Source organism: Lutra lutra, chromosome 1 (genome assembly GCF_902655055.1).
Source record: "Lutra lutra chromosome 1, mLutLut1.2, whole genome shotgun sequence".
Taxonomy (NCBI): domain Eukaryota; kingdom Metazoa; phylum Chordata; class Mammalia; order Carnivora; family Mustelidae; genus Lutra; species Lutra lutra.
Window position 1 is genome coordinate 218,153,977 of NC_062278.1, and position 19,431 is coordinate 218,173,407.

The following is a 19,431-nucleotide window of genomic DNA, read 5'->3' on the forward strand; positions in this document are numbered from 1 at the left end:
ATGGAGCCTGCTTCCCCCCCTCCCTCTGCCTGCCTCTCTGCCTACTTGTGATCTCTATCAAGTGGGTAAATTTAAAAAAAAAAAACTTAAAAAAAAATGAGCTAACTTTTAGTACATGCAACAACGGGTACAGATCTTAAATGTGTCAAGTAAAAGACACCAGATAGAACAGGCCACCTATTACCTGCGTCTAGAACTGCAGTGGGGGCTCAGTCGGAAGAGCGTGAAACTCTTGATCTTGGGGCTGAGAGTTTGAGCCCCACCTTAGGTACAGAGATTATTTAAATAAATATTGTTTTAAAATAGAAACGTGATGAATCTATAGTGTCAGAAGCCAATCAGTCGTTGCCTGGGTCATGAGGGGGGTAATAAAAAAGGGGCACAGGGAAACGCAGGGGGAAGACCCTTGAACACTTGATGTAGCTGTAAGAAGTACGGCATCAGAGGCCGCCTATGGTGCGACTCCATCGTTATGAAATATCCAGATCTGGCAATCCCACAGAAACAGAAAGGGGGTTATTAGGAGCCGGGGGCTGGGGAACGGCGATGGGGAGTGAGTGCTAATGGGGGCAGGGTTTCCTTTTGGGGGATGGCAAGGTCTTGGAACTAGGTGCCCAACACTGTGAATGTACTAAGCACCATGGAATGTCTACTTAAACTGGTTATGGTTAATCCAATGTTAATTTTTCCTTAATTTAAAAAAAAAAAAAGAGGAAGGTCAAGCAAGAGTTAGAGAGACAAGCACACACCCGTCCCCCCTGCTCCCATCCTCCCCTGGAGCCCCCCCCCCACCGGCTCCCAGCCACCTGCCAGGGTCCACCGCCTCCTCTTCCTGGGCTCCCCAAACACTGCCCTCCCCAACTTTTAAATTTGGACCGTCCTTGCGGTTTCCTGGAAGTGACTCACTGAGCCTGCTACACGGGACAGCAGAGTGAGCTCCACTCTGGGGAACAGAGGCAGCTGAAACCCCAGCCTCCTCAGAGCGACAGACATTGGTCCCCGTGCCTGTCCCAGCAAGCAGATGACAGAACTGCTGTCCCTTATTACATTACACAGAACTGTTGTCATCTGCATGCTGGGACAGGCACAGGGACCAATGTCTATGGGCAGAGCCGTGGGCCCACAGATAGTCAGCTGGCTGATGGGAACAGGAGTCCCCCCACACCTGCCTGCCCCATCCTCTGCCCTCTCCCCTCTTTGTGGAAGATGGCCTGCAAGGATGGCACCACGATGCGGGTCCTGTCAAGGTTCATTCCCTTGAGTGGTCCCCACGCACATCTGGGCTAACCTGGATCACAGAAGCAAGAGAAGGCATCAAAAGGGACGCTGGGCTGTCTCGCTCTGGGGGCCCGGGGGGTGGGGTGCACTGCCCTGGCCATCCCAAGGCACCAGACATGCCAGAGAAATTCTAGATGCTGATGTCCACCCGGCCCAGCCCCCAGAGGACAGCAGCCACCATTCACTACGTGGGACGGAAGAACGGCAGCAGACGCGACAGACAACACGTGGCCGGGGGTTTGCTCCTCTGAACCCATGTGATACCGACGGATGAGCCAGACCTCTGCTTAGGTGACATGTGACAGTGGCTTCATACCCCCCTTCCTCCCTTGCCCTCTGACCCACTGATGCTGACCACACCTGAGCAAAGGGGAGAAAAACCTAAAAACAAGAAAATCCAACCCAGCTCCGAGCAACACTGCCAGATAAGGAATTCGTTTGCCCTGCCCCTCAAACTCCCTCTTTCAGAAAGCCCTGGGGGGCCTAGTTGACTGCACAAGTTACCCCACTTCTCCCTCCCAGCCTTAATTCCTCTTTTTATGCTTCAAATTCACTAAAAAAGGGGACACTTGGGGGGCTCAGTCGGTGAAGCGTCTGCCTTCAGCTCAGGTCATGATCTCAGGATCCTGGGATCGAGCCCCGCATCGGGCTCTCTGCTCAGTGGGGAGCCTGCTTCCCCCTCTCCCTCTGCCCGCCTCTCTACTTGTGATTTCTGTCAAATAAATAAAATCTTAAAAATAAATAAATAGATAAATAAATCCATCAGTAAAGTGTGAATCCCCAAAACCCTGGACACCCCACCCTCAGATCCTGACAAAGGCAGAGCCCCAGGTCCACTCTCTAGGTTCCCCGTGACCTTGCTGTGTGACCCTCGAGGCTGCCGTGTGCCCTCTTGTGAGGACTCGTGAGTCATCGCCCTCGTTCCTCGAAGTTCCCAGGTAGTCTTTGCTGAAATGCGTCCAGCGATCATAAGAAGAACAAGGGCCGGCCCAGCCGTAACACTGGCTGCAGACAGGAAAGGTAAGTGGGGGCGGGCTGGACAGAGCGGAGACCCAGGCGGATGCCCCAGGCGCTCCTAGCCCGTGGCGGCACTATCAAAAGGCCAGTACCTACGGGACAGACGGCGCCTGCTCCCAGAGCCCGCTGGGGTTATTCAAACGAGCCAACCCCAATCCCGCCTGCCCACGGGAACCACAATAAACATTCTTGCCGACGTTCTCCTCGAGCTCCCTCTGCCTCCTGACCCTGGTGCTTTCTTCCCCTGCATGGGGTAGTGTGCCCCCCGCGCCCCATCTTTTGGGAACTGTCTTTTCAGTGGCAGTCCACAGCCCAGACCACAAAGTCCACATGTTAAAACTGGGTGGACGGGGCGCCTGGGGGGCTCAGTGGGTTAAAGTCTCTGCCTTCAGCTCTGGTCATGATCCCAGGGTCCTGGGATTGAGCCCCAAGTCAGGTTCTCTGCTCAGCAGGGAACCTGCTTCCCTTCCTCTCTCTCTGCCTGCTTCTCTGCCTACTTCTGATCCATCAAATAAACAAATAAAACCTTAAAAAAAAAAAAACAAAAAACAAAACTGGGTGGAGCCCAGACCAGCCCTGGGATGTCCAGCTTACATCTCCAAAAGAGCGACAAGCCTGATGGACGGCGGTACCCCGGGACTCCGCACAGGGGCCGGTGGGTAAGGAAGACCACCCGATGCCCCAGCCGCACCGCCGCCTCCTCTGGGTCCCAGGAAGCCAGAGGCAGAGCGGCCGAGGGAGCACCTAGGGCTGGGTCCCCGAGTCCCACCCTCTGGGGACACTGCCACCATGGAGGAGGGGCTGGAAGGGAGACCCTGGGCTGCCCGGGCAGAGGGAGACAGAGGCCCAGAGGCAGATGGAGGATGTGAAGTAACTTTAATCAGCAGCTTCCGATGGGGGCAGGAGGAGTGTCTAGGTGTGGGGCCGCCCCTGGGAGCAGACTGGGGCCAGCCCCTCCGTGCCAGCTGCGGTGCACTCCCCCATGCGGGGTCCCGGCACCCCCCGCCTCTCTGGGGCCAGCTGCAGGAGCTCGGCTCCACGGTGCTGCCTGGCCAGAAGGACCGACGGCTGAGGGCTGGTGTGCCAGCACCCGTGCGCCGCCGCTGACGTACAAGGTCTCCAGAGCTGCCACCGCTCCGGGACCAGGAGCCTGGGTGGCAAGAGCTCGTCCTCAGAGCAGCGAGGTCTTCCGGTCTGACAGCAGCAGGGACTCCTTCACGACCACCAGCAGCCCCAGCGGGTGCAGGCGCCCCCGGGCACAGAGCCGGGACAGCACGAACAGGGAGATGGCGGCCACACCGGCACTGAGCACCACTGCGGGGTCAGACAGGCGGGAGTCAGCAGGAGCAGGAACTGGCCGCACAGAGAAGGGGGTCTGCAGCCTGTGTCCTCCCCAAGCCCCAGGAGAAGGAGGGCCTGGCCATCTTACCCGCAGCTGCGATAACCCCACAAGCACTCCGGTTTCCAGACTGGACGGAGTCCTCGTCCCCAGTGGGGGTGGCTGTGACATTCCTGAGAGAGGGGACACTGTGCGGGGTCATGGGGGTCCCCGTGGATGTGGCAGTCCCTTCCTGGAGGGTCTCAGTTCCTGCAAATAAGTCCAGGCATTCAGCAGCTGGGGGTGGGCACTGGCAGGGGGGCGGGGAGACCATGGGGACACGAACATGTGTTCCAAATGCGGGGGACAGGGGTGGGAGGGACCTTGCGGCTCATCTCCCGCTGCCCCCAGGGGATGCAGGCCCAGGCAGATGCAAGTGTTCACACTTAGCCTGGTCACCCACCAGAGGGTGTCAAGTGTCCTTATCTAACGGCCAGCCCTCCCACCCCTCCAGGCACGCTGAGGTCCCAGGGCACACACCACAGCCAAGCTCATCGCTGGAGTCGGGACAGTCAGGATGGCCATCACAGAGCCACGTGTGTGGGACACAGGCACTGCCCAGCAGGCAGCGGAGCTCCCCCGCCGGGCAGGGCTGGGAACTGCAGTTGTGACTGTTCTCAAAGATGCGGTCTGGGCAGTCATCGATGTTGTCACAAGGGCAGGGGCTGCCAGTGGGTGGCCGGCACTCTCCATCCTGGGCACAAGGCTTGATCCCTGGGGTACAAGGTCAGTCAGGTCCCAAACACCCACCCAACAGTGCTGCGGTACGCCCCTCCACCAAGCCCCCTCGTAAGCCCCCGCCTTCCAGGAACAGGTGACCTTAGAAAATCCACACATCCTAAAGATCCCCCCTTGTTAGCTCCACCTGCCGAGGCCTGGCCTCCCTTCAAGCCCTTCTTCCCGAGCCCCGCCCCCAAGTCCCCTTCCCAGTAAACCCACCTCTTCTTGTAAGACCTGCCCACTCTCAGGCCCCGCCCCATCACCCCCAAGACCACACCAGCGCCTCACCCCCTGCGGCTCCGACCCCAGAGCGAAGCCACTCACCGCAGTCCTCCTCATCGCTGCCATCGGGGCAGTCCTTGTCACCGTCGCAGCGCAGAGTGAGGGGCATGCAGAAGCCACTCGTGCGGCACTGGAAGCTGGTGGGAGAGCAGGAGCCTACAAGGGGCACACAAGTGAGGTCTGGGAGGCGCCAGGCCAGGGGCATGGAGGTTACAGACTGCGACCACTAGGAGACAGGCCAGGTCCCAGGGCGCTGGAATGACACTGGTAGCCACCATTTGCGGAGGACCTACTCGGTGGGAGGCCTGGAGCGCAGGTTCTCCTGCCATGCCCATGCTGCAGAAGACACTGAGGAGAGTGACAAAGCCCCAGGCTGCAGCGCTGGTGGCAGAGTCCAGGTCTGAACCCAGGTCTCACTGATCCCAGAGTCTTTACCAGGCTCCAGGCCAGACGGTCTCCCCAAGAGGCCCTCCAAGATCCACAGTTCAAAGCACTGGGGTAGCGGCCATCTCCAAGCCTGCCCCGGACCAGGCCCGTGGTCAGGGTCAGCAGGGCCCATTATATCCCACCTGCTTAGCCAAGGGGAAACTGAGGCCCTGGGCAGAGGACCTGCTTAGTTAGCAAGGCTTGTCCACTCACCTCCTAAATTCCTCCCAGATCCAACCACCTTCCCCATCCTGAATGTGCTGCCTCCTCACAAGGCCCTGTCCCCATCTCCATTTGGACACTGGGGACCTCAGAGTCACATCATTCAGTCACCTGCCCTTGCCCTCCCCTCTGCTCAAAACCATGCCCCCTTCCCCTGACCCTCTCGTGCCAAATCCGTTTTGTCTATGGGGTCGCAAGGCCCGGTCCAGCCCCACTGTGAACAATTCCTGGACCTCACCGCCTCCCTCCTCCTCCCTCTTCAACCAGCTCCTTCTGCCCTGGCCTGCTCACTGTTCTCCAAGAGGCCCGGCTCGCTCCCACCTCAGGGACTTTGCCCGTGCTGGTTCCTGGCCCAGTCCTCCCTCTCTTCTCCCCACTCTGCAACTGGTGATTCCTCCTCAGCTTTCAGATCTCAGCTTCTTTCTCGGAGAGGGTCTCCTGCACCTCTCAGGGAGGCCTGACGCTCTGCCTTCCCCCAATAATAACGGTCCTCAAACTGGTATCCACACAGACGGGACACGTGGTGGAGATCAGGGCCGGGACCTCGTGCCCGCAAGCCCAGGGCGATACAGACACGAGTCACACCAAGGTCCAGGCTGTGTCCTGATGAGAGCTGAGCCTTCCTGGGCCCCAGGCAGTGAGGCTCAGGCTACGTGCTGATTTGGCGGAGCATGGAAGGGCCTAGAACGTGGGCCAGCAGGAGGGAATCTAACAGACCGAGGAAAGGAATGGCCTTTAAGGCTCTTCTCTTGGGTGCAGTGGTGGGGGAGAAGGGGGTGGTGCAAATACCTGCTTGGCCCCAACTTAGCAGCTCTCCAGTCCATCCTGGTACTCTTGCCACTTTCACCTTTACTTGGGCCTGTGCCTCCAGACCCCCTGTTCCCCACAGCCAGTCCGTCTAAAGGCCCCCAGGCACAATGATACCTGTGGCCCACATAGTCCCGGAGCTTTTGAAGTCAGGAAGAGGTATGGCCGGACCTGGATCTGGCTTCCTTCCCAGGGGTGTGGGGGTGTCTGACCATCTCTGGGTGCGGTTTCCTCTCCAGGCCTAGCCATTCTGAGCCCTGCCAACCTCCAGACCTCCCTCCCTGGAGTATGGGTTCTTCCTGGAAACTGGGGGGGGGGGGGGGGGGGGAGGCAAAGCACAGCACACCAGGCCTCATAGGGCTGTGGGGTCAGACAGGAGTTAGAAGTGACCAGTGGGGGAAAAAAAAGAAAAAGTGACCGGTGACTTTCCCGTCCAGCCTCAGTTCCCTCTCCTGTAAAAGGAGCACGCTAGGAGTCCCTATCTCAGGGTCCAGAGGAGAGGAGACCACTTGCAGTTTGGTACTTGGTTAAAGTGAGTCCTGCCCTCTTAAAGGACCCAGGAACATTTAGCCTGTAAAGGCAGGGTCTTTGGGATGAGCCAGGAGACCAGATCAGACGGGAAAGCGAGGATCACCTGTGCCTACAGGGAGATCACTCTATCCCACCGCTCTGGGAACCTCAGAGATGGCCACCAAGATCACTTAGGCCCAGGAGCAGGTGTCCAAGGGCCTGGGGTTACCGGGAGGGAGAGAAACCTTTTGCTCTCTAAGGCCAGAGGAGGAAGGCGCAGGGATGGGGAGGGTGGGGCCTGGTGGCCGAGGAAACTCAGCCATATGGCCTCGGGATCGGACGGGGGTATATTCGCCGCAGCTGCTGCTAAGAGGCACCAGGTGACCGGCCATGCAGTTAGAGGTCGGACAACCGGAGCCTCCAGCAAGCCTTCCTGCCCACGCTGGGCTGAAGGGCGGCTTGGAGGTGACAAAGGGATCCGCCAAAGAGAAGCGGGAGTGGGGTGTGAGAAGGCAGAAGCCGGGCAGCGAGAGGCAGGCAGGGCCACCCAGGCGACAGTCGCTCTCTGGGGAAGGCTGGCTCAAGGGCCGGACTCCCGGCACGCCAGAGTCTCGAGCCACGTGCGGGGGGAGTGTCTGGGGCCTACGAGCGGCACAGCCAATGGCGAGGCGCCGCCGGCGCGCGGGGCGGGCCGGCGGAGGGGCGCGCGCGCGGGGTACGCGGGGCGCGGAGCTCACTCACCTGGGGCCTGGGCCAAGGACTGGATCGGCACCGGGGTCGGGGCTGCCTGCAGGCCCAGCCCGAAGCCGAGCAGCAGCCGCAGCGCCAGGCCCAGGGCAGCCGGCCGCCGCACTCCGCCCTGCGCCATGCAGCGTCTCGCCGCTCCGCCCCCGCCCTGGAACTGACCACGCGCCGACCCGGCCTCGCATTTATCCCCGCGCACGCGCGCCGCCGTCGGGGGCGGGGCCCACGCCTCAAGGATCCGCGGCGCCCCCGGCTACGCGTACCGTAAAGGTCCGAATACGAGGGGACTCACAATTTGAGGCTCTAACCCACTTTTCCTAGTGACAAGGTCTATGGAAAAATCCCGGCCCGTTTGAAGTTAGAAACTGTGGGGATGTAAAGGAACTCGTCGGTGTCTACTCACAACATCGAAGGCGTCGCATGGATCCTGCAGCAAATGTGACTAATTATCATAGCTAATATGGCAGCCACCCCCTGAGGCACGCTCCAGCCTATGCCTCCTCCAGCTTCTTTTTTTTTTTTTTTTTTTTAAAGATTTTATTTGTTTATTTGACAGAGAGATCACAAGCAGGCAGAGAGGCAGGCAGAGAGAAAGGAGGAAGCAGGCTCCCCGCTGAGCAGAGAGCCCGATGCGGGGCTCGATCCCAGGACTCTGAGATCATGACCTGAGTCGAAGGCAGCGACTCAACCCACTGAGCCACCCAGGCGCCCCTCCAGCTTCTCTTCTCCACCAGCTTTGCTACTTTGCTCACTTTGACTTAGTGTCAAACTTAGTGTCAAACTTAGTGACCCACTATAAGGTCAGCGGTAGGACAGGAGTGCTGTGTTGTTCATTGCGTCCCCAGTGCCCAGCACAGGGTCTGCCACCATAGCGGGCTCTTCAATATTTAGTGAATAAATGAATGAAACACTTCCAGAAGTTCCATCAGGGGTCCTGTCCCTCGCACCTGGGAGCGCTCACCCACGCCCACTGCCTCCTTCAGTCTTCCTCACCGGGAAGTAGGTCGTATTCTTCCGAAACAAGATACACAAAGGCCGCCCGTGGGCTTTCTCTTCTCGTGCTTAACCCATACACATAAAATACAAATCTTCTGGGGCGACTGGGGGGCTCAGTCGGTTAAGCGTCCGCCTTTCCCTGGGGTCATGATCCTTAGGGTCTTGGGATCAAGCCTTAGCATTGGGCTTCCCCGCTCAGCGGGGAGCTTGCTTCTCCCTCTCCCTGCGGCTCTGCCTACTTGTGCGCTCTGTGTCAAATAAATAAATAAAATATTAAAAAAAAAAAATACAAACCTTCTACAGACTTTCTAGCCAATCAGAGGCTGAGTTTTCTTGAAAATAAATACTTTATCAATAGCTCTGCCTTCAGAAGAGGCAACAGGTGGACTGCCAGCAGAACCCCAGACAAGTGGCGCTCCCTCAGTGCTAGGTGTACAAGCATTGACCATCACCCCAAACCCCCACCCCCGTTTCCTGGGAAGCAACACTAAAGCATCCTGAGTTTTCCCACAAGGGGCTCTGTTTGCAGGTTGTTGGCAAGCTTCACGATTTGAAAATGTTGAAAGTTATAGCTGCTTTTGGAGTGTGTATATTATGTGTCTGTCGGGGTTTTCTGTTGTTTAAAAAAAAAAAATCTGGGCGCCTGGGTGGCTCAGTGGGTTAAGCCGCTGCCTTCGGCTCAGGTCATGATCTCAGGGTCCTGGGATCAAGGCCCGCATCGGGCTCTCTGCTCAGCAGGGAGCCTGCTTCCCTCTCTCTCTCTCTCTGCCTGCCTCTCCATCTACTTGTGATCTCTGTCAAATAAATAAATAAAAATCTTTAAAAAAAAAAATCTCCCAAATATCCCAGGGGAAATGGGTAAGAGGCAAAGGTGTACAGGTACAGAGGCAGGTGGAAAGCTGACAAACAGGACTGTGCATGACAGGGGTGGGGAGTGCCCCATCTTTGAGACTCAGAGGTCTCTGGGGTGCAGGGATAAAAGCTGAAGACGCCGTGGATCTGTAGTAGTTAGGCGGACTCATCAGCTGTCAGGTTCAATGTTCTTGAGCCTAGCAAGTACTTGTACTTCCATTCCTGTTTTTCTGCTGAGGGGTGTGGCATCATCCATGACCTCCCAGGATTGCTCCACAAAGGAGCCGAGATCCCCAGAGCGTTCAAAACAGTACCTAGTGCACAGACCTCAGGTGTCAGACCTCCTTCCCACCCCCACTCCCTTGCGAAACTTCAAGTCTGTGTCACCGAACTATTCAGAAACCTTCGATGGCATACCTTGCCCGCAGTCTGTGGAAGCCCTCAGGGCAGCTTCCTTGTGACCTCAGGACACCCTGCCCAGACTTCCTCTCCCTCCCAATCTCTTTCCTGAATCTGACTCAGCCTTTGCTCCAATTAGAGTCCCACCGCTTCCAGAAAGCCTGCCCTGAAGGGCTGCAGCCGGGAGTTTTCTCCCAGGTGAGCTTTTAGCATTTCTATCGCCAACTCTGAGGCTCCAAGATACATCCTGCCTTGCTCTTGGCTTCCAGAGAGCAGGGCAGTAGCAACACCTGGATCTTCCTACATCTCCTCACCTACTTAAGGACTGTGGGGGTTCTTCCGCAGGGCAGCCATGACACGCCCCCACTTGAGGTCCCTACATGGCTCCCCATTGTTCCTTCGGACAGACCTGGTTTATTTTTCTGGCTTTCACTCAACAGCTCATTCCTCCACAAGGACCAGCCCCTTCCTTTCCTAGGCTGACTCCACCTTGCTCCCCAGGCCCACAATGAAAGGTTTCTAGTTCATGGGGTGCGTGGGTGGCTTAAGCCTTTGCCTTTGGCTCAGGTCATGATCTCAGGGTCCTGGGATCTAGCCCTGCATTGGGCTCTCTGCACAGTAGGGAGCCTTCTTCCTGCCCACCCACACCCCCCCTCCGCCCCGCCCCACCTCTCTGCCTGCCTCTCTGCCTACTTGTGATCTCTGTCAAATAAATAAAATCTTTAAAAAAAAACAAAAAAAGAAAGAAAGTTATCTGGTTCAGGAAGGCCTTTCTTCACCTGTCCTAGGTGAGCCTTCTCTGGGACTTGCACTGCTGTCCTCAGTCACCCCCATGAAGCTGCAGGGCACTCAAGGCCAGGTGGGGGCAGCCATGGAAGGGCGCTGGCTGGTGTCTACATGAGCAACAGCAACGGGAACTCGAGAAACCTAAGGGAGCAGCTTGCATTCAGCCCTGGGGTCCTTCACCGTTAGTGCCCAAACACCCAAAGGTCCTAGAACCCAGCCTACTGCTCTCTAGGTTAGCCAGGCCCCCAAGAAGGGACGGTGACAACACTGGAGCCTCTGGACCCCATGGCATCAGACTCGGTGCCCAGTGACAGCGTGTAACCCTGAAGCTCAGGGACCCCTCTCCCTCCCCCCGCCCTGGAGCACTGGCAGAGTGAGCAGAATCAGCACCAACTTCCACAGGAAATCCAGGAAGTCGTACGCAGCTTCAAAAAGTCAGAACCAGAAGTGACACTAGAGAGCTGGGTGTATTTGTCATAAATTAGGTCACGTTCTCCTCGGAAGGAACACACGGAGGGGAAGCACTCAGGTGGCCCTGGGAGCAGAGTCACAGGTAAGGCTGGTCTTTGGACAGCTCCCACCTCTTCATGGGAGGGGCTGGCGACACAGCCTTCTTCTCAGTGGCAGCTGCAGCCGAGCTGGAAGGGAAAAGAGACTTTGGTTAGGGCCAGGTCTCCGGAGAGCAGCGTGGGCGGATCTGAGGGAGCCCCACACCTGCGCCCAGCAAGACCATGCCTGCCGGGACTGTGCGCAGGCCAGCAGGAGCGTGTTTCAGAATGCCCAGACGCCTTCACTGGGGTCCCCCAGAGGGTCAGCCAACCCTCTCTGGGAGCTGGCCAGCCCCCTTCCCACCCAAGCCCCCACTGAATGCCCAGTCAGCCTGCCCTGGCTCCTGAGCTCAAAGGCAGCCATGAAGAGCTGGCCGCCTCCTCTAGTACCCCCTCCCACTTGTGGCCCCAGGGTGGACGAGCACCTGACTCCTGTTGCCCCCAAATAGGATACTGGCAAAAGGGCCAAGCAATCAGGTGACGGGCACCCACTGCTCTCTCCCCATCGGGTGCTGAGCAGTTGACACGTGGCAGGCACTGCCCGTGCCCCGGCAGAGCGCTAAGACCCGGCCTCAGTCTAATGTGGCTGAGAGTCAAATGCAATTGGTAAATACTCCATTTGGGGCACCTGGGTGGTTTGGTCGGCTAGGCGTCTGACTCTTGGTTTCAGTTCAGGTCATGATCTCAGGGTCCTGAGACTGAGCCCTGCATCAGGCTCCTGGCTGAGGGGGGAGTCTGTCCCCACCACCCTGCCCCTGACTCTCCCCCTGATTGTGTATACATGCATGTGCCAGCTCTCTCTCTAAAATCAATCAATCTTTTTAAAAAAAGAGGAAGAAAAAAAAAGAATGCACCATTTGACCCAGAGTGAGCCCCAAGAGAGACACTAGCAACAAATCCAAGGAGGGTGCCCCGAGACACCCAAGCCCCTGGGCCCCCGGTGCCTCGGGCCAGAGGCTGGCCCACGGTCAGCCAACAAGGGAGAGGAGGCGGGTGGTCTTCTCTCTTGTGGAGAAGACCCCCAGGAGCAGGGGTTCCAGGGCTGCCCACCCTCCCAGGGGTCTGAAGGAGGTGGAAGAGGCAGAAGCGGCCTCCCTAGGAAAAGTCAGGCATCCCAGGAGCAGGTGAGGGGCTGTGGGGGGAACTGGGTAGTGTGCCAGTCTGGTGCTGGACTCTGGAGAATCAGAAGGTAACAAGGACCATGACATTGGTCATTCACTGAGTTCTAACTACACAGCAGGCCTTGCCCGGCCTCATCACCTTACAGATCTCGTCACACTGCAAGCCCACCATCCCATTTTACAGATATAGAAACTGAGGCTCAAGAAGGACAGAACAGGGCGCCTGGGTGGCTCAGTGGGTTAAACCTCTGCCTTTGACTCAGGTCATGATCTCAGCATCCTGGGATCGAGCCCTGCATCGGGCTCTCTGCTCAGCAGGGAGCCTGCTTCCTCCTCTCTCTCTCTGCCTGCCTCTCTGCCTACTTGTGATCTCTGTCTGTCAAATAAATAAAATAAAAATAAAAATTTAAAAAAAAAAAAAGGACGGAACACTGGCTGCAGACCATACGATGAACCAGCTATAGAGCCCAGACACCACTGGGGGTCTGAGCAAACTGGTCTGAAATCCTTCTTCTGCTCCCCACTAGCTGTGTGACCCAGTCAGGTCACATGGCCTCTCTGTGCCTCCATTTCCTCTTCTGCAACAGGGGCCATCACTGCCCAACTTGTGGAGGGGTCAGGAGGCAGGCATGGCACTGACTCCATCCTAAAACCTTACAAATATTAACTATGAAGATTAAACTTCCTAACAACTCTGCTATAGACTCAATGTTTTGTGCCTCCCAAACTCCTGCTGAAATCTCAACCCCCGACGTGACGGTATTTGGAGGCAGCACGCTTGGGAGGTGATTAGGTCCTAAGGGAGGAGGCCCCGTGAATGGGATTAGTGCCCTTACAAGAAAGCCCAGACACCCCTTACCCTTCCACCACATCAGGACAGAGCAAGAAAATGCCATCTGCGCAGCAAGAAGAGTGCACTCGCCAGACACGGAACCTGCCAGGACCTCGATCCTGGACTTTCCAGCCTCCAGAAGTGTGCAAAAGGGGTTCCTGCTATTTATAAGCCGCCTCAGTCTATGATATCGTCACAGCAGCTGAGTGGACTGAGATACACTCCCTAAAGTAGATACTATTTTTTTTTTAATTTATTTATTTGACAGACAGAGACCACAAGTAACAGAGAGGCAGGCAGAGAGAGAGGGGGAAGCAGTCTTCCTGCTGAGCAGAGAGCCCGATGCGGGGCCCGATCCCAGGACCCTGAGATCATGACCTGAGCTGAAGGCAGAGGCTTTAACCCACTGAGCCACTCAGGCGCCCCTAAAGTAGATACTAGTATCATCCTCTTTTATTTGAGAGAAGGCACCTGAGGCCAGGGACCAAACTGGGTTTAAGGGACCTGAGATTTACATGATTCTTTCTTTGGGGCACCTGGCTGGTTCAGTCGGTGAGGCATCCGACTCTGGATTTCGGGGTCATGAGTTCGAGCCCCATGTTGAGTGTGGAGCCTACTTGAGAAGAAAATACAATTCTTTCTTTAAGAAGAGTTCAAAGAAAATGTGGTTGCATGTGTGTATACACACACACACACACACACACACACACACGCACAGAATGGAAAACTCTTCAGCCATAAAAAGAAGAAAGAAATCCTCCATTTGTAACAACATGTATGGACCCTGAGAGTACTATGCTAAGTGAAACAAATCAGAGACAAACACTGTAGGATCTCACTTATGTGTGGAATCTAAAAACCAAACAAAAACAAAACCAAACTCATGATACACAGAACAGACTGATAGTGACCAGAGGCAGGAGACAGGTAGGGCGTAGATGAAATGAGTGAAACAGCCCGAAAGGTACAAACTTCCACTTAGAAAATGAGTCAGTCCCAGGGGTGTACTCTACAGCGTGATGACTGAGTTAAAATACTCTACTGCATAGTTGAAAGTTGCCAAGAGAGCAGATTTTAAAAGTTCTCATCACGAGAAAAAAACGTGTACCTCTAGGGGTGCCTGGGTGGCTCAGTGGGTTAAGCCGCTGCCTTTGGCTCAGGTCATGATCCCAGGTCCTGGGTTCAAGCCCCACATCGGGCTTTCTGCTCAGCAGGGAGCCTGCTTCCTCCTCTCTCTCTGCCTGCCTCTCTGCCTACTTGTGATTTCTCTCTGTCAAATAAATAAATAAAATCTTAAAAAAAAAAAAAAAAAACGTGTACCTCTGTGTGCGGGACAGATAAGGAGACTTACTGTGATCATTTCACAATGTATGCAAATACCAAATCTTTACGTTGTGCACCTGAAACTTACATAATGTTATAGATCAATTATGCCTCCATTTCAAAAAAAAAAAAAATTACAAAACAAGACCTGGGCTTCTCCCAGAGCCCTTGATGGGAGCGTGAAGCTTCATTCGCTTTGTAGGAAATGCACCCCAGGCTGGGTGGGGATTAACAGAGCTCTCCCATGAAAAGCCCCCACAGCACAGTTCCTGACACAGGTGACGCTCAGTGGGCCCCTGAAAAGCACAAGCATGAGAAAGGGCTGGTTCCGGACTGTGGGGTCCTCACCTCTCCGGAGGCTTGCCTGACGCCAGTACCTTCTGGGAGGACATGATGACTGAGGGCGGCACAGCTTCCCGGCGGCCATCGCGAGTGCAGTAGTGGTTATTGGAGAGCTTGTGGCTGGGGCCCACGGGGAGCTTGGGAGGAGGCTGAGTTCTGCGGGAAAAAACATCACCATTGAAGCAAACAGAAAATCACTTTAAAAAATTTTATTTATTTGAGAGAGAGAGCGAATGCAAGTGTGCACGCTCACATAAAGATTCTCAAGCAGACTCCCCACTGTGCACAGAGCCCAACATGGGCCTTGATCCCACGACCCCAAGATCATGACCTGAGCGGAAACCGAGTGTCGGACGCTTAACTGAGCCCCCCAGGCAGCCCTAATATAAAGTCACTCTTCCTGGCTACGCTGGCCTGGGCCGCCTCCATCACTGCGGCAGGCCAGGGCAATTCCTTGATCCGCTGTCGTGGATGCATGGCCCTGAAGGAGGTAGCAGTCTATGCTTCGGGTGTGAAAGTGCTGGAAGGCAAGGCCTAGATATGCCCCAAATGCATGGAGGACCTTTTCTGAGGATTCTCAGGGAAGGGGGCAGCCCAGATTGGAACCCCAGGCCTGTTCCCACTACACCATGGCCCAAAGCTTCCATCTGGCCTCACTTCCAGCTGCAGGACAGCCCCAGACCTCGTGTGTTTTGTGTTCTGAGGGTCTTTGTTCCCAAAAGCCAGGCTACAGAACTCCTGGGTTTCCCGTTATCTCAGGAACTCTGAAGAACCCTGCTGGGATCAAGGCTTATTACTCAAAGAGCACCTTGTCCTCTGAGGTCTCTGCATTTCCTGCCTGGTCACCAACACTATAGCCAGGGCTGGACGAGTGAACAGAGCTCTGCCCTGGGTTGGGCTAAAACCTAGGGTGAATTTACAAAGAAGCCAGGAGCGTAAAATGGAAATGCTAACCTCAAAAAAAGAGAGAAGCCTCCCCGGAAAACATAGCAGAGAGGAGAGGCAGAGAAAATAGGAGAAATCATAAAATCACCGGGTTTTCATTCAACCATGTTTTACAGTAATTGGTTTAATTAATTTACAATAATTGGTTAGCTGTTTTGCCAGGATTTAAGTTTTTCTTAAAACAAATAACAGCCATTATATTAAAAAATGAAAAAAAAATATATAAAAATATAAAAATTTGATATTAAAAGCAATATCCTGGGGCACCTGTGTGACTCAGTCGGTTAAGTGTCCAACTCTTTGTTTTGGCTCAGGTCATGGTCTCAGGATCCCCACATCAGACTCTGCGCTCAGTATGCCTCTGCCCTTCCCTCAGCTCACATGTGTGTGCACGCTCGCTATCAATCAATCAATCAATCAGATCTTTAGAGTAAATAAGTAAAAGCAATATTCTGGGGCACCTGGCTGGCTTGGTCAGTGGTGCGTGCGATGCTTTTTTTTTTTTTTTTTTTTTTAAGATTTTATTTATTTGACAGAGAGACATAGCCAGAGAGGGAAAACAAGCAGCGGGAGTGGGAGAGGGAGAATCAGGCTTCCCGCTGAGCCGGGGGAGCCGAATGCGGGGGGTGCTCAATCCCACAACTCTGGAGTCATGACCTGAGCCACAGGTAAACGCTTAATGACTGAGCCACCCAGGCGCCCCATGCGTGTGACTCTCGATCTCTGGGTTGTGAGTTCAAGCACCATGTTTGGTGTACAGATTACTTAGAAATAAAATCTTAAAAAGGGGAGGCACTATCCCGTGTGGCAGTTAGAATTTGCTTAACCCCTAGAGTGCAGATGACACCCCCCCCACCCCTGGTGGGTTGGCCATAGCTTTCTGCCACCTAGCAGAAGGGTTAAGAACCCCATGCCCAAGAGACACACAGGAATCACTAGGGGGCGCCACGACCCTACAGAGATTGTAAATTTTATAAACCCCTTTCCTCAACTGGCCTACCAACTACCCTGGAGAGAAAGCAACTTCAAACTTCTGATATTTGGGATTAGTTTTATCAGGGAGACATTCGCATAAGTTTGGTTATTCAAATGCTAGTTGTCTTCCTTTCGCGTTCTCAATGGCTGCCTTACCTTCGCCTACTCCTCCTCCGACTTCCAATATACTGATATCCCTCCTTCCCTCCAAGTGTTCCAGCCACAGACCTCCTTCCTACTTCTGGCTCTGACGGGCCTCAACAGCCTTGACACATACTGTTCCCTCTGTTCAGAATGTTCTTTCAATCATGACCGTTTGGCTCATTACTGAGGTCATTCAAATGTCAATTCCAGAAAAAAAAGACCTTTCCTGACCACTTGACCTAATGTAGCCACCCCCCAGCTGACTCTAATTTAGTTTGTCTTCAGAGCATTCCAGAATGCTCTTTACCTGTTGCATTTATTTCCCTACTATATTTTTCTCTTTCTAGAACTTGAGCTCCGTGAAAGGAATGGGGATAATAACTTTTCTTCTTGGTCCTGGTATCCCTGAGGACATGGCAGGGGCTTGTAAATATTAAGTAATTTTTGTACATTTTAAATGAGTTTGGAATCACGGCACTTCTGGGTTCAAATCCCAGCTGTCACTTTCTAGCTTCTGAGTGACTTGAAGAAAATTACTGTCTCTCTGAAACTCACATTTTTTCATTTGTAGCTTGGGGATGATAACCCTAACTGGCAGGACCACACTGAGGACTCCACAGCTACACAATCCCCACTCTGAATTCATGTCCAACCTGACTGTTCCACCAGCAGCCGGCTGTGAGTACAGGAAAGATAAAAGCAAACCTCTGCTTCCACAGCCTGCCAGGGACTGGAGGCAAGATGCCGGCCCAGCAAACCCGGGGCCTAAAGGAAAACGCATTTTGTTCCCCATGTTAAGAATAACAGGACAAAGGGGCGCCTGGGTGGCTCAGTGGGTTAAGCCTCTGCCTTTGTTTGGCTCAGGTCATGATCTCAGGGTCCTGGGATTGAGCCCCACATCGGGCTCTCTGCTCAGCGGGGAGCCTGCTTCCCCCTCTTTCTCTGCCTGCCTCTCTGCCTACTTGTGATCTCTGTCAACTAAATAAATAAAATCTTCAAAAAAGAAAAAAAGAATAACAGGACAAAGCCAGAGGGTGGGCAGCGAGCGGGGCTTGCTCACCGCTTGGAGATCTCCTGGTAGCGCAGCTGCAACTTCGCCTGCAAATCGTGCTGGGGGGCGGGGGGGGGGGGAGAAAGGCAGTCAACCCGCAGGGTCCTCCAGGAGAGGAGAGAGCGAGGGAACAAGGCATCCCAGGAGTGGAGAAGGGAAGGGAAGGTCGGACGGAGATGGTACAGGGATGTGGGCCCTAGAGGTGAAGAGAAAAGTGAAGGCCGGGGCCTCAAAATACAGAGCTAAGAAGGTCCGGGACTAGACAGAGCTCAGTCCAGAATGGGTCCAGGGCTGGGGTGGAAGGGGCTGTGTTTGCTGAAGCAGTCACGAGTTGGGGGTCCCGGGCTGAGACACGGGTTCCGACCTAAGGGGATCTTGGTAGTAAAAGCCTCAGGCCCAAGGGTGCAGGAAGAAGGGGACTAGCGGGAGCGGGTCCAAGGCGCACGCAACCCTCAGCCTCCCCGTTTGGCCCCTTCCGCCCCGCGCACCCCCGATGCCCAGTTCCGCAGCCGCTGGATGAAGCGAGTGGCGGACGCCATCTTCCGTTTGCGCTGAAGGACGCCGGTGACGTCTCTACCGCGAGGGCTGCTGGGAAGAACGTACGCGATCTCGCGAGAGGGTGGGCAGGCGGGGCTAGGATGTACTATAAAAGGTCTCCTCGGAGCACGTGACCCCTCTCCGCCCGACCGCCGCCGCGCCGCCATCATGGACACGAGCCGTGTGCAGCCCATCAAGTTGGCCAGGGTGAGGTGGGGAGTCCTGTTTTGGGGGCCCGGGATGAAGAGAGATGGGGTCGGGGGCTCGGGCTGCCCAGGTCTGATCCCAGCTTCTCTCCGCTAGGTCACCAAAGTTCTGGGCAGGACCGGCTCGCAGGGACAGTGCACACAGGTGAGCACGCGGGTGGGGACTCCCCAGGACTGAAAACCGGAGTCCGTATATCCTAGGACTCTGACGTTCCTCTTTCTCGTGGCTTAGCCCGTCCCAGCGACCTCTTTGTGGCTCCATGCCCTGTTGAGTGTGTCCCTCTCCCGAACGGGACCAGAGCTGCAGCTGTCCCTCCTGGCGGCTGCTCTTCTCGCTCGAGAACTTTGTTCTCCGCGACTTGGCTTTCTCGGGTTTCTCTCCTGGCTCTGCTCTGCCTCTCAGGCGCAGCCCCCTTTTTAAATATCTCTGGGTGGGTCCCAACACGTCCTTTGAATCGAAACCTGTGGCCCAGCCCGCGGTGCCTATCTGCGGCTCTCCCTGACTCGTTGGCGTCCTCGCGGTGGGCCCCGTAGGTGCGCGTGGAGTTCATGGACGACACGAGCCGCTCCATCATCCGCAACGTGAAAGGCCCCGTGCGCGAGGGCGACGTGCTCACCCTATTGGAGTCAGAGCGAGAAGCTCGGAGGTTACGCTGAACTTGGAGTTGGTGAGTGCAGGACAGGGGTGGGGATCGGCAGGCCTATTAGACCCTTCCTTGGTGGTAGTAGAGAGGCTTCCCAAATCCATGGGGTGAGAGGCTCTTGGGGTGGGAAGTGTAGAAAGAGGCTACTGAGATTTGGAAGACAGGGGAGGGAGTTGCTGGAGGCCCCTCAGTATCTCATGTTTGGGTCTGTTTACAGGGTCCTGGATATCTGGGTCGGCCGCTTGCTCACAGGGATGATCTGCATATGTTAATAAATCATTTGTCTGGCTCTGAGTAAGGCTTATAAAATCTTCTAGAGGGAGCCTCTCCCACCTTTTGGCCTCTG

The 19,431-nt window shown here is 55.3% G+C and overlaps 3 protein-coding genes across 3 annotated transcripts; 1 reads left to right on the forward strand and 2 right to left on the reverse strand.

The window, feature by feature from the left end:
- Window positions 1-3,321: 3,321 nt before the first annotated feature.
- CD320 (CD320 molecule) lies at window positions 3,322-7,580 on the reverse strand. The gene is made up of 5 exons (XM_047704819.1): window positions 7,382-7,580; window positions 4,718-4,831; window positions 4,154-4,387; window positions 3,725-3,883; window positions 3,322-3,609 (listed from the first exon to the last, which is right to left on the reverse strand). The coding sequence occupies exons 1-5, from the start codon at window positions 7,506-7,508 to the stop codon at window positions 3,467-3,469; spliced, it is 777 nt and encodes a 258-aa protein (XP_047560775.1). The 5' UTR covers window positions 7,509-7,580; the 3' UTR covers window positions 3,322-3,466.
- Window positions 7,581-10,865: 3,285 nt separating this feature from the next.
- Window positions 10,866-18,309, reverse strand: NDUFA7 (NADH:ubiquinone oxidoreductase subunit A7). The gene is made up of 4 exons (XM_047704884.1): window positions 18,187-18,309; window positions 17,708-17,757; window positions 14,590-14,739; window positions 10,866-11,055 (listed from the first exon to the last, which is right to left on the reverse strand). Exons 1-4 carry the CDS (start codon window positions 18,235-18,237, stop codon window positions 10,965-10,967), a joined length of 342 nt encoding a protein of 113 aa, XP_047560840.1. The 5' UTR covers window positions 18,238-18,309; the 3' UTR covers window positions 10,866-10,964.
- RPS28 (ribosomal protein S28) lies at window positions 18,284-19,379 on the forward strand. The gene is made up of 4 exons (XM_047704869.1): window positions 18,284-18,442; window positions 18,539-18,586; window positions 18,976-19,109; window positions 19,303-19,379. Exons 1-3 carry the CDS (start codon window positions 18,404-18,406, stop codon window positions 19,096-19,098), a joined length of 210 nt encoding a protein of 69 aa, XP_047560825.1. The 5' UTR covers window positions 18,284-18,403; the 3' UTR covers window positions 19,099-19,109; window positions 19,303-19,379.
- The last annotated feature ends 52 nt before the right edge of the window (window positions 19,380-19,431 follow it).

What these genes read in the sequence shown, in the direction of transcription:
- CD320 (XM_047704819.1), bottom strand. Translation starts at nt 7,508, where the DNA reads ATGGCGCAGGGCGGAGTGCGGCGGCCGGCTGCCCTGGGCCTGGCGCTG. An exon ending in GTCCTTGGCCCAGGCCCCAG is followed by an intron (nt 4,832 to 7,381) that starts GTGAGTGAGCTC and finishes TGCCCCTTGTAG; the next exon opens with GCTCCTGCTCTCCCACCAGC. An exon ending in CAGCGATGAGGAGGACTGCG is followed by an intron (nt 4,388 to 4,717) that starts GTGAGTGGCTTC and finishes CTTGTACCCCAG; the next exon opens with GGATCAAGCCTTGTGCCCAG.
- NDUFA7 (XM_047704884.1), bottom strand. Translation starts at nt 18,237, where the DNA reads ATGGCGTCCGCCACTCGCTTCATCCAGCGGCTGCGGAACTGGGCATCG. An exon ending in TGCGGAACTGGGCATCGGGG is followed by an intron (nt 17,758 to 18,186) that starts GTGCGCGGGGCG and finishes CCCGCCCCCCAG; the next exon opens with CACGATTTGCAGGCGAAGTT. An exon ending in TACCAGGAGATCTCCAAGCG is followed by an intron (nt 14,740 to 17,707) that starts GTGAGCAAGCCC and finishes TTTTTCCCGCAG; the next exon opens with AACTCAGCCTCCTCCCAAGC.
- RPS28 (XM_047704869.1), top strand. Translation starts at nt 18,404, where the DNA reads ATGGACACGAGCCGTGTGCAGCCCATCAAGTTGGCCAGG. An exon ending in AGCCCATCAAGTTGGCCAGG is followed by an intron (nt 18,443 to 18,538) that starts GTGAGGTGGGGA and finishes TCTCTCCGCTAG; the next exon opens with GTCACCAAAGTTCTGGGCAG. An exon ending in CGCAGGGACAGTGCACACAG is followed by an intron (nt 18,587 to 18,975) that starts GTGAGCACGCGG and finishes TGGGCCCCGTAG; the next exon opens with GTGCGCGTGGAGTTCATGGA.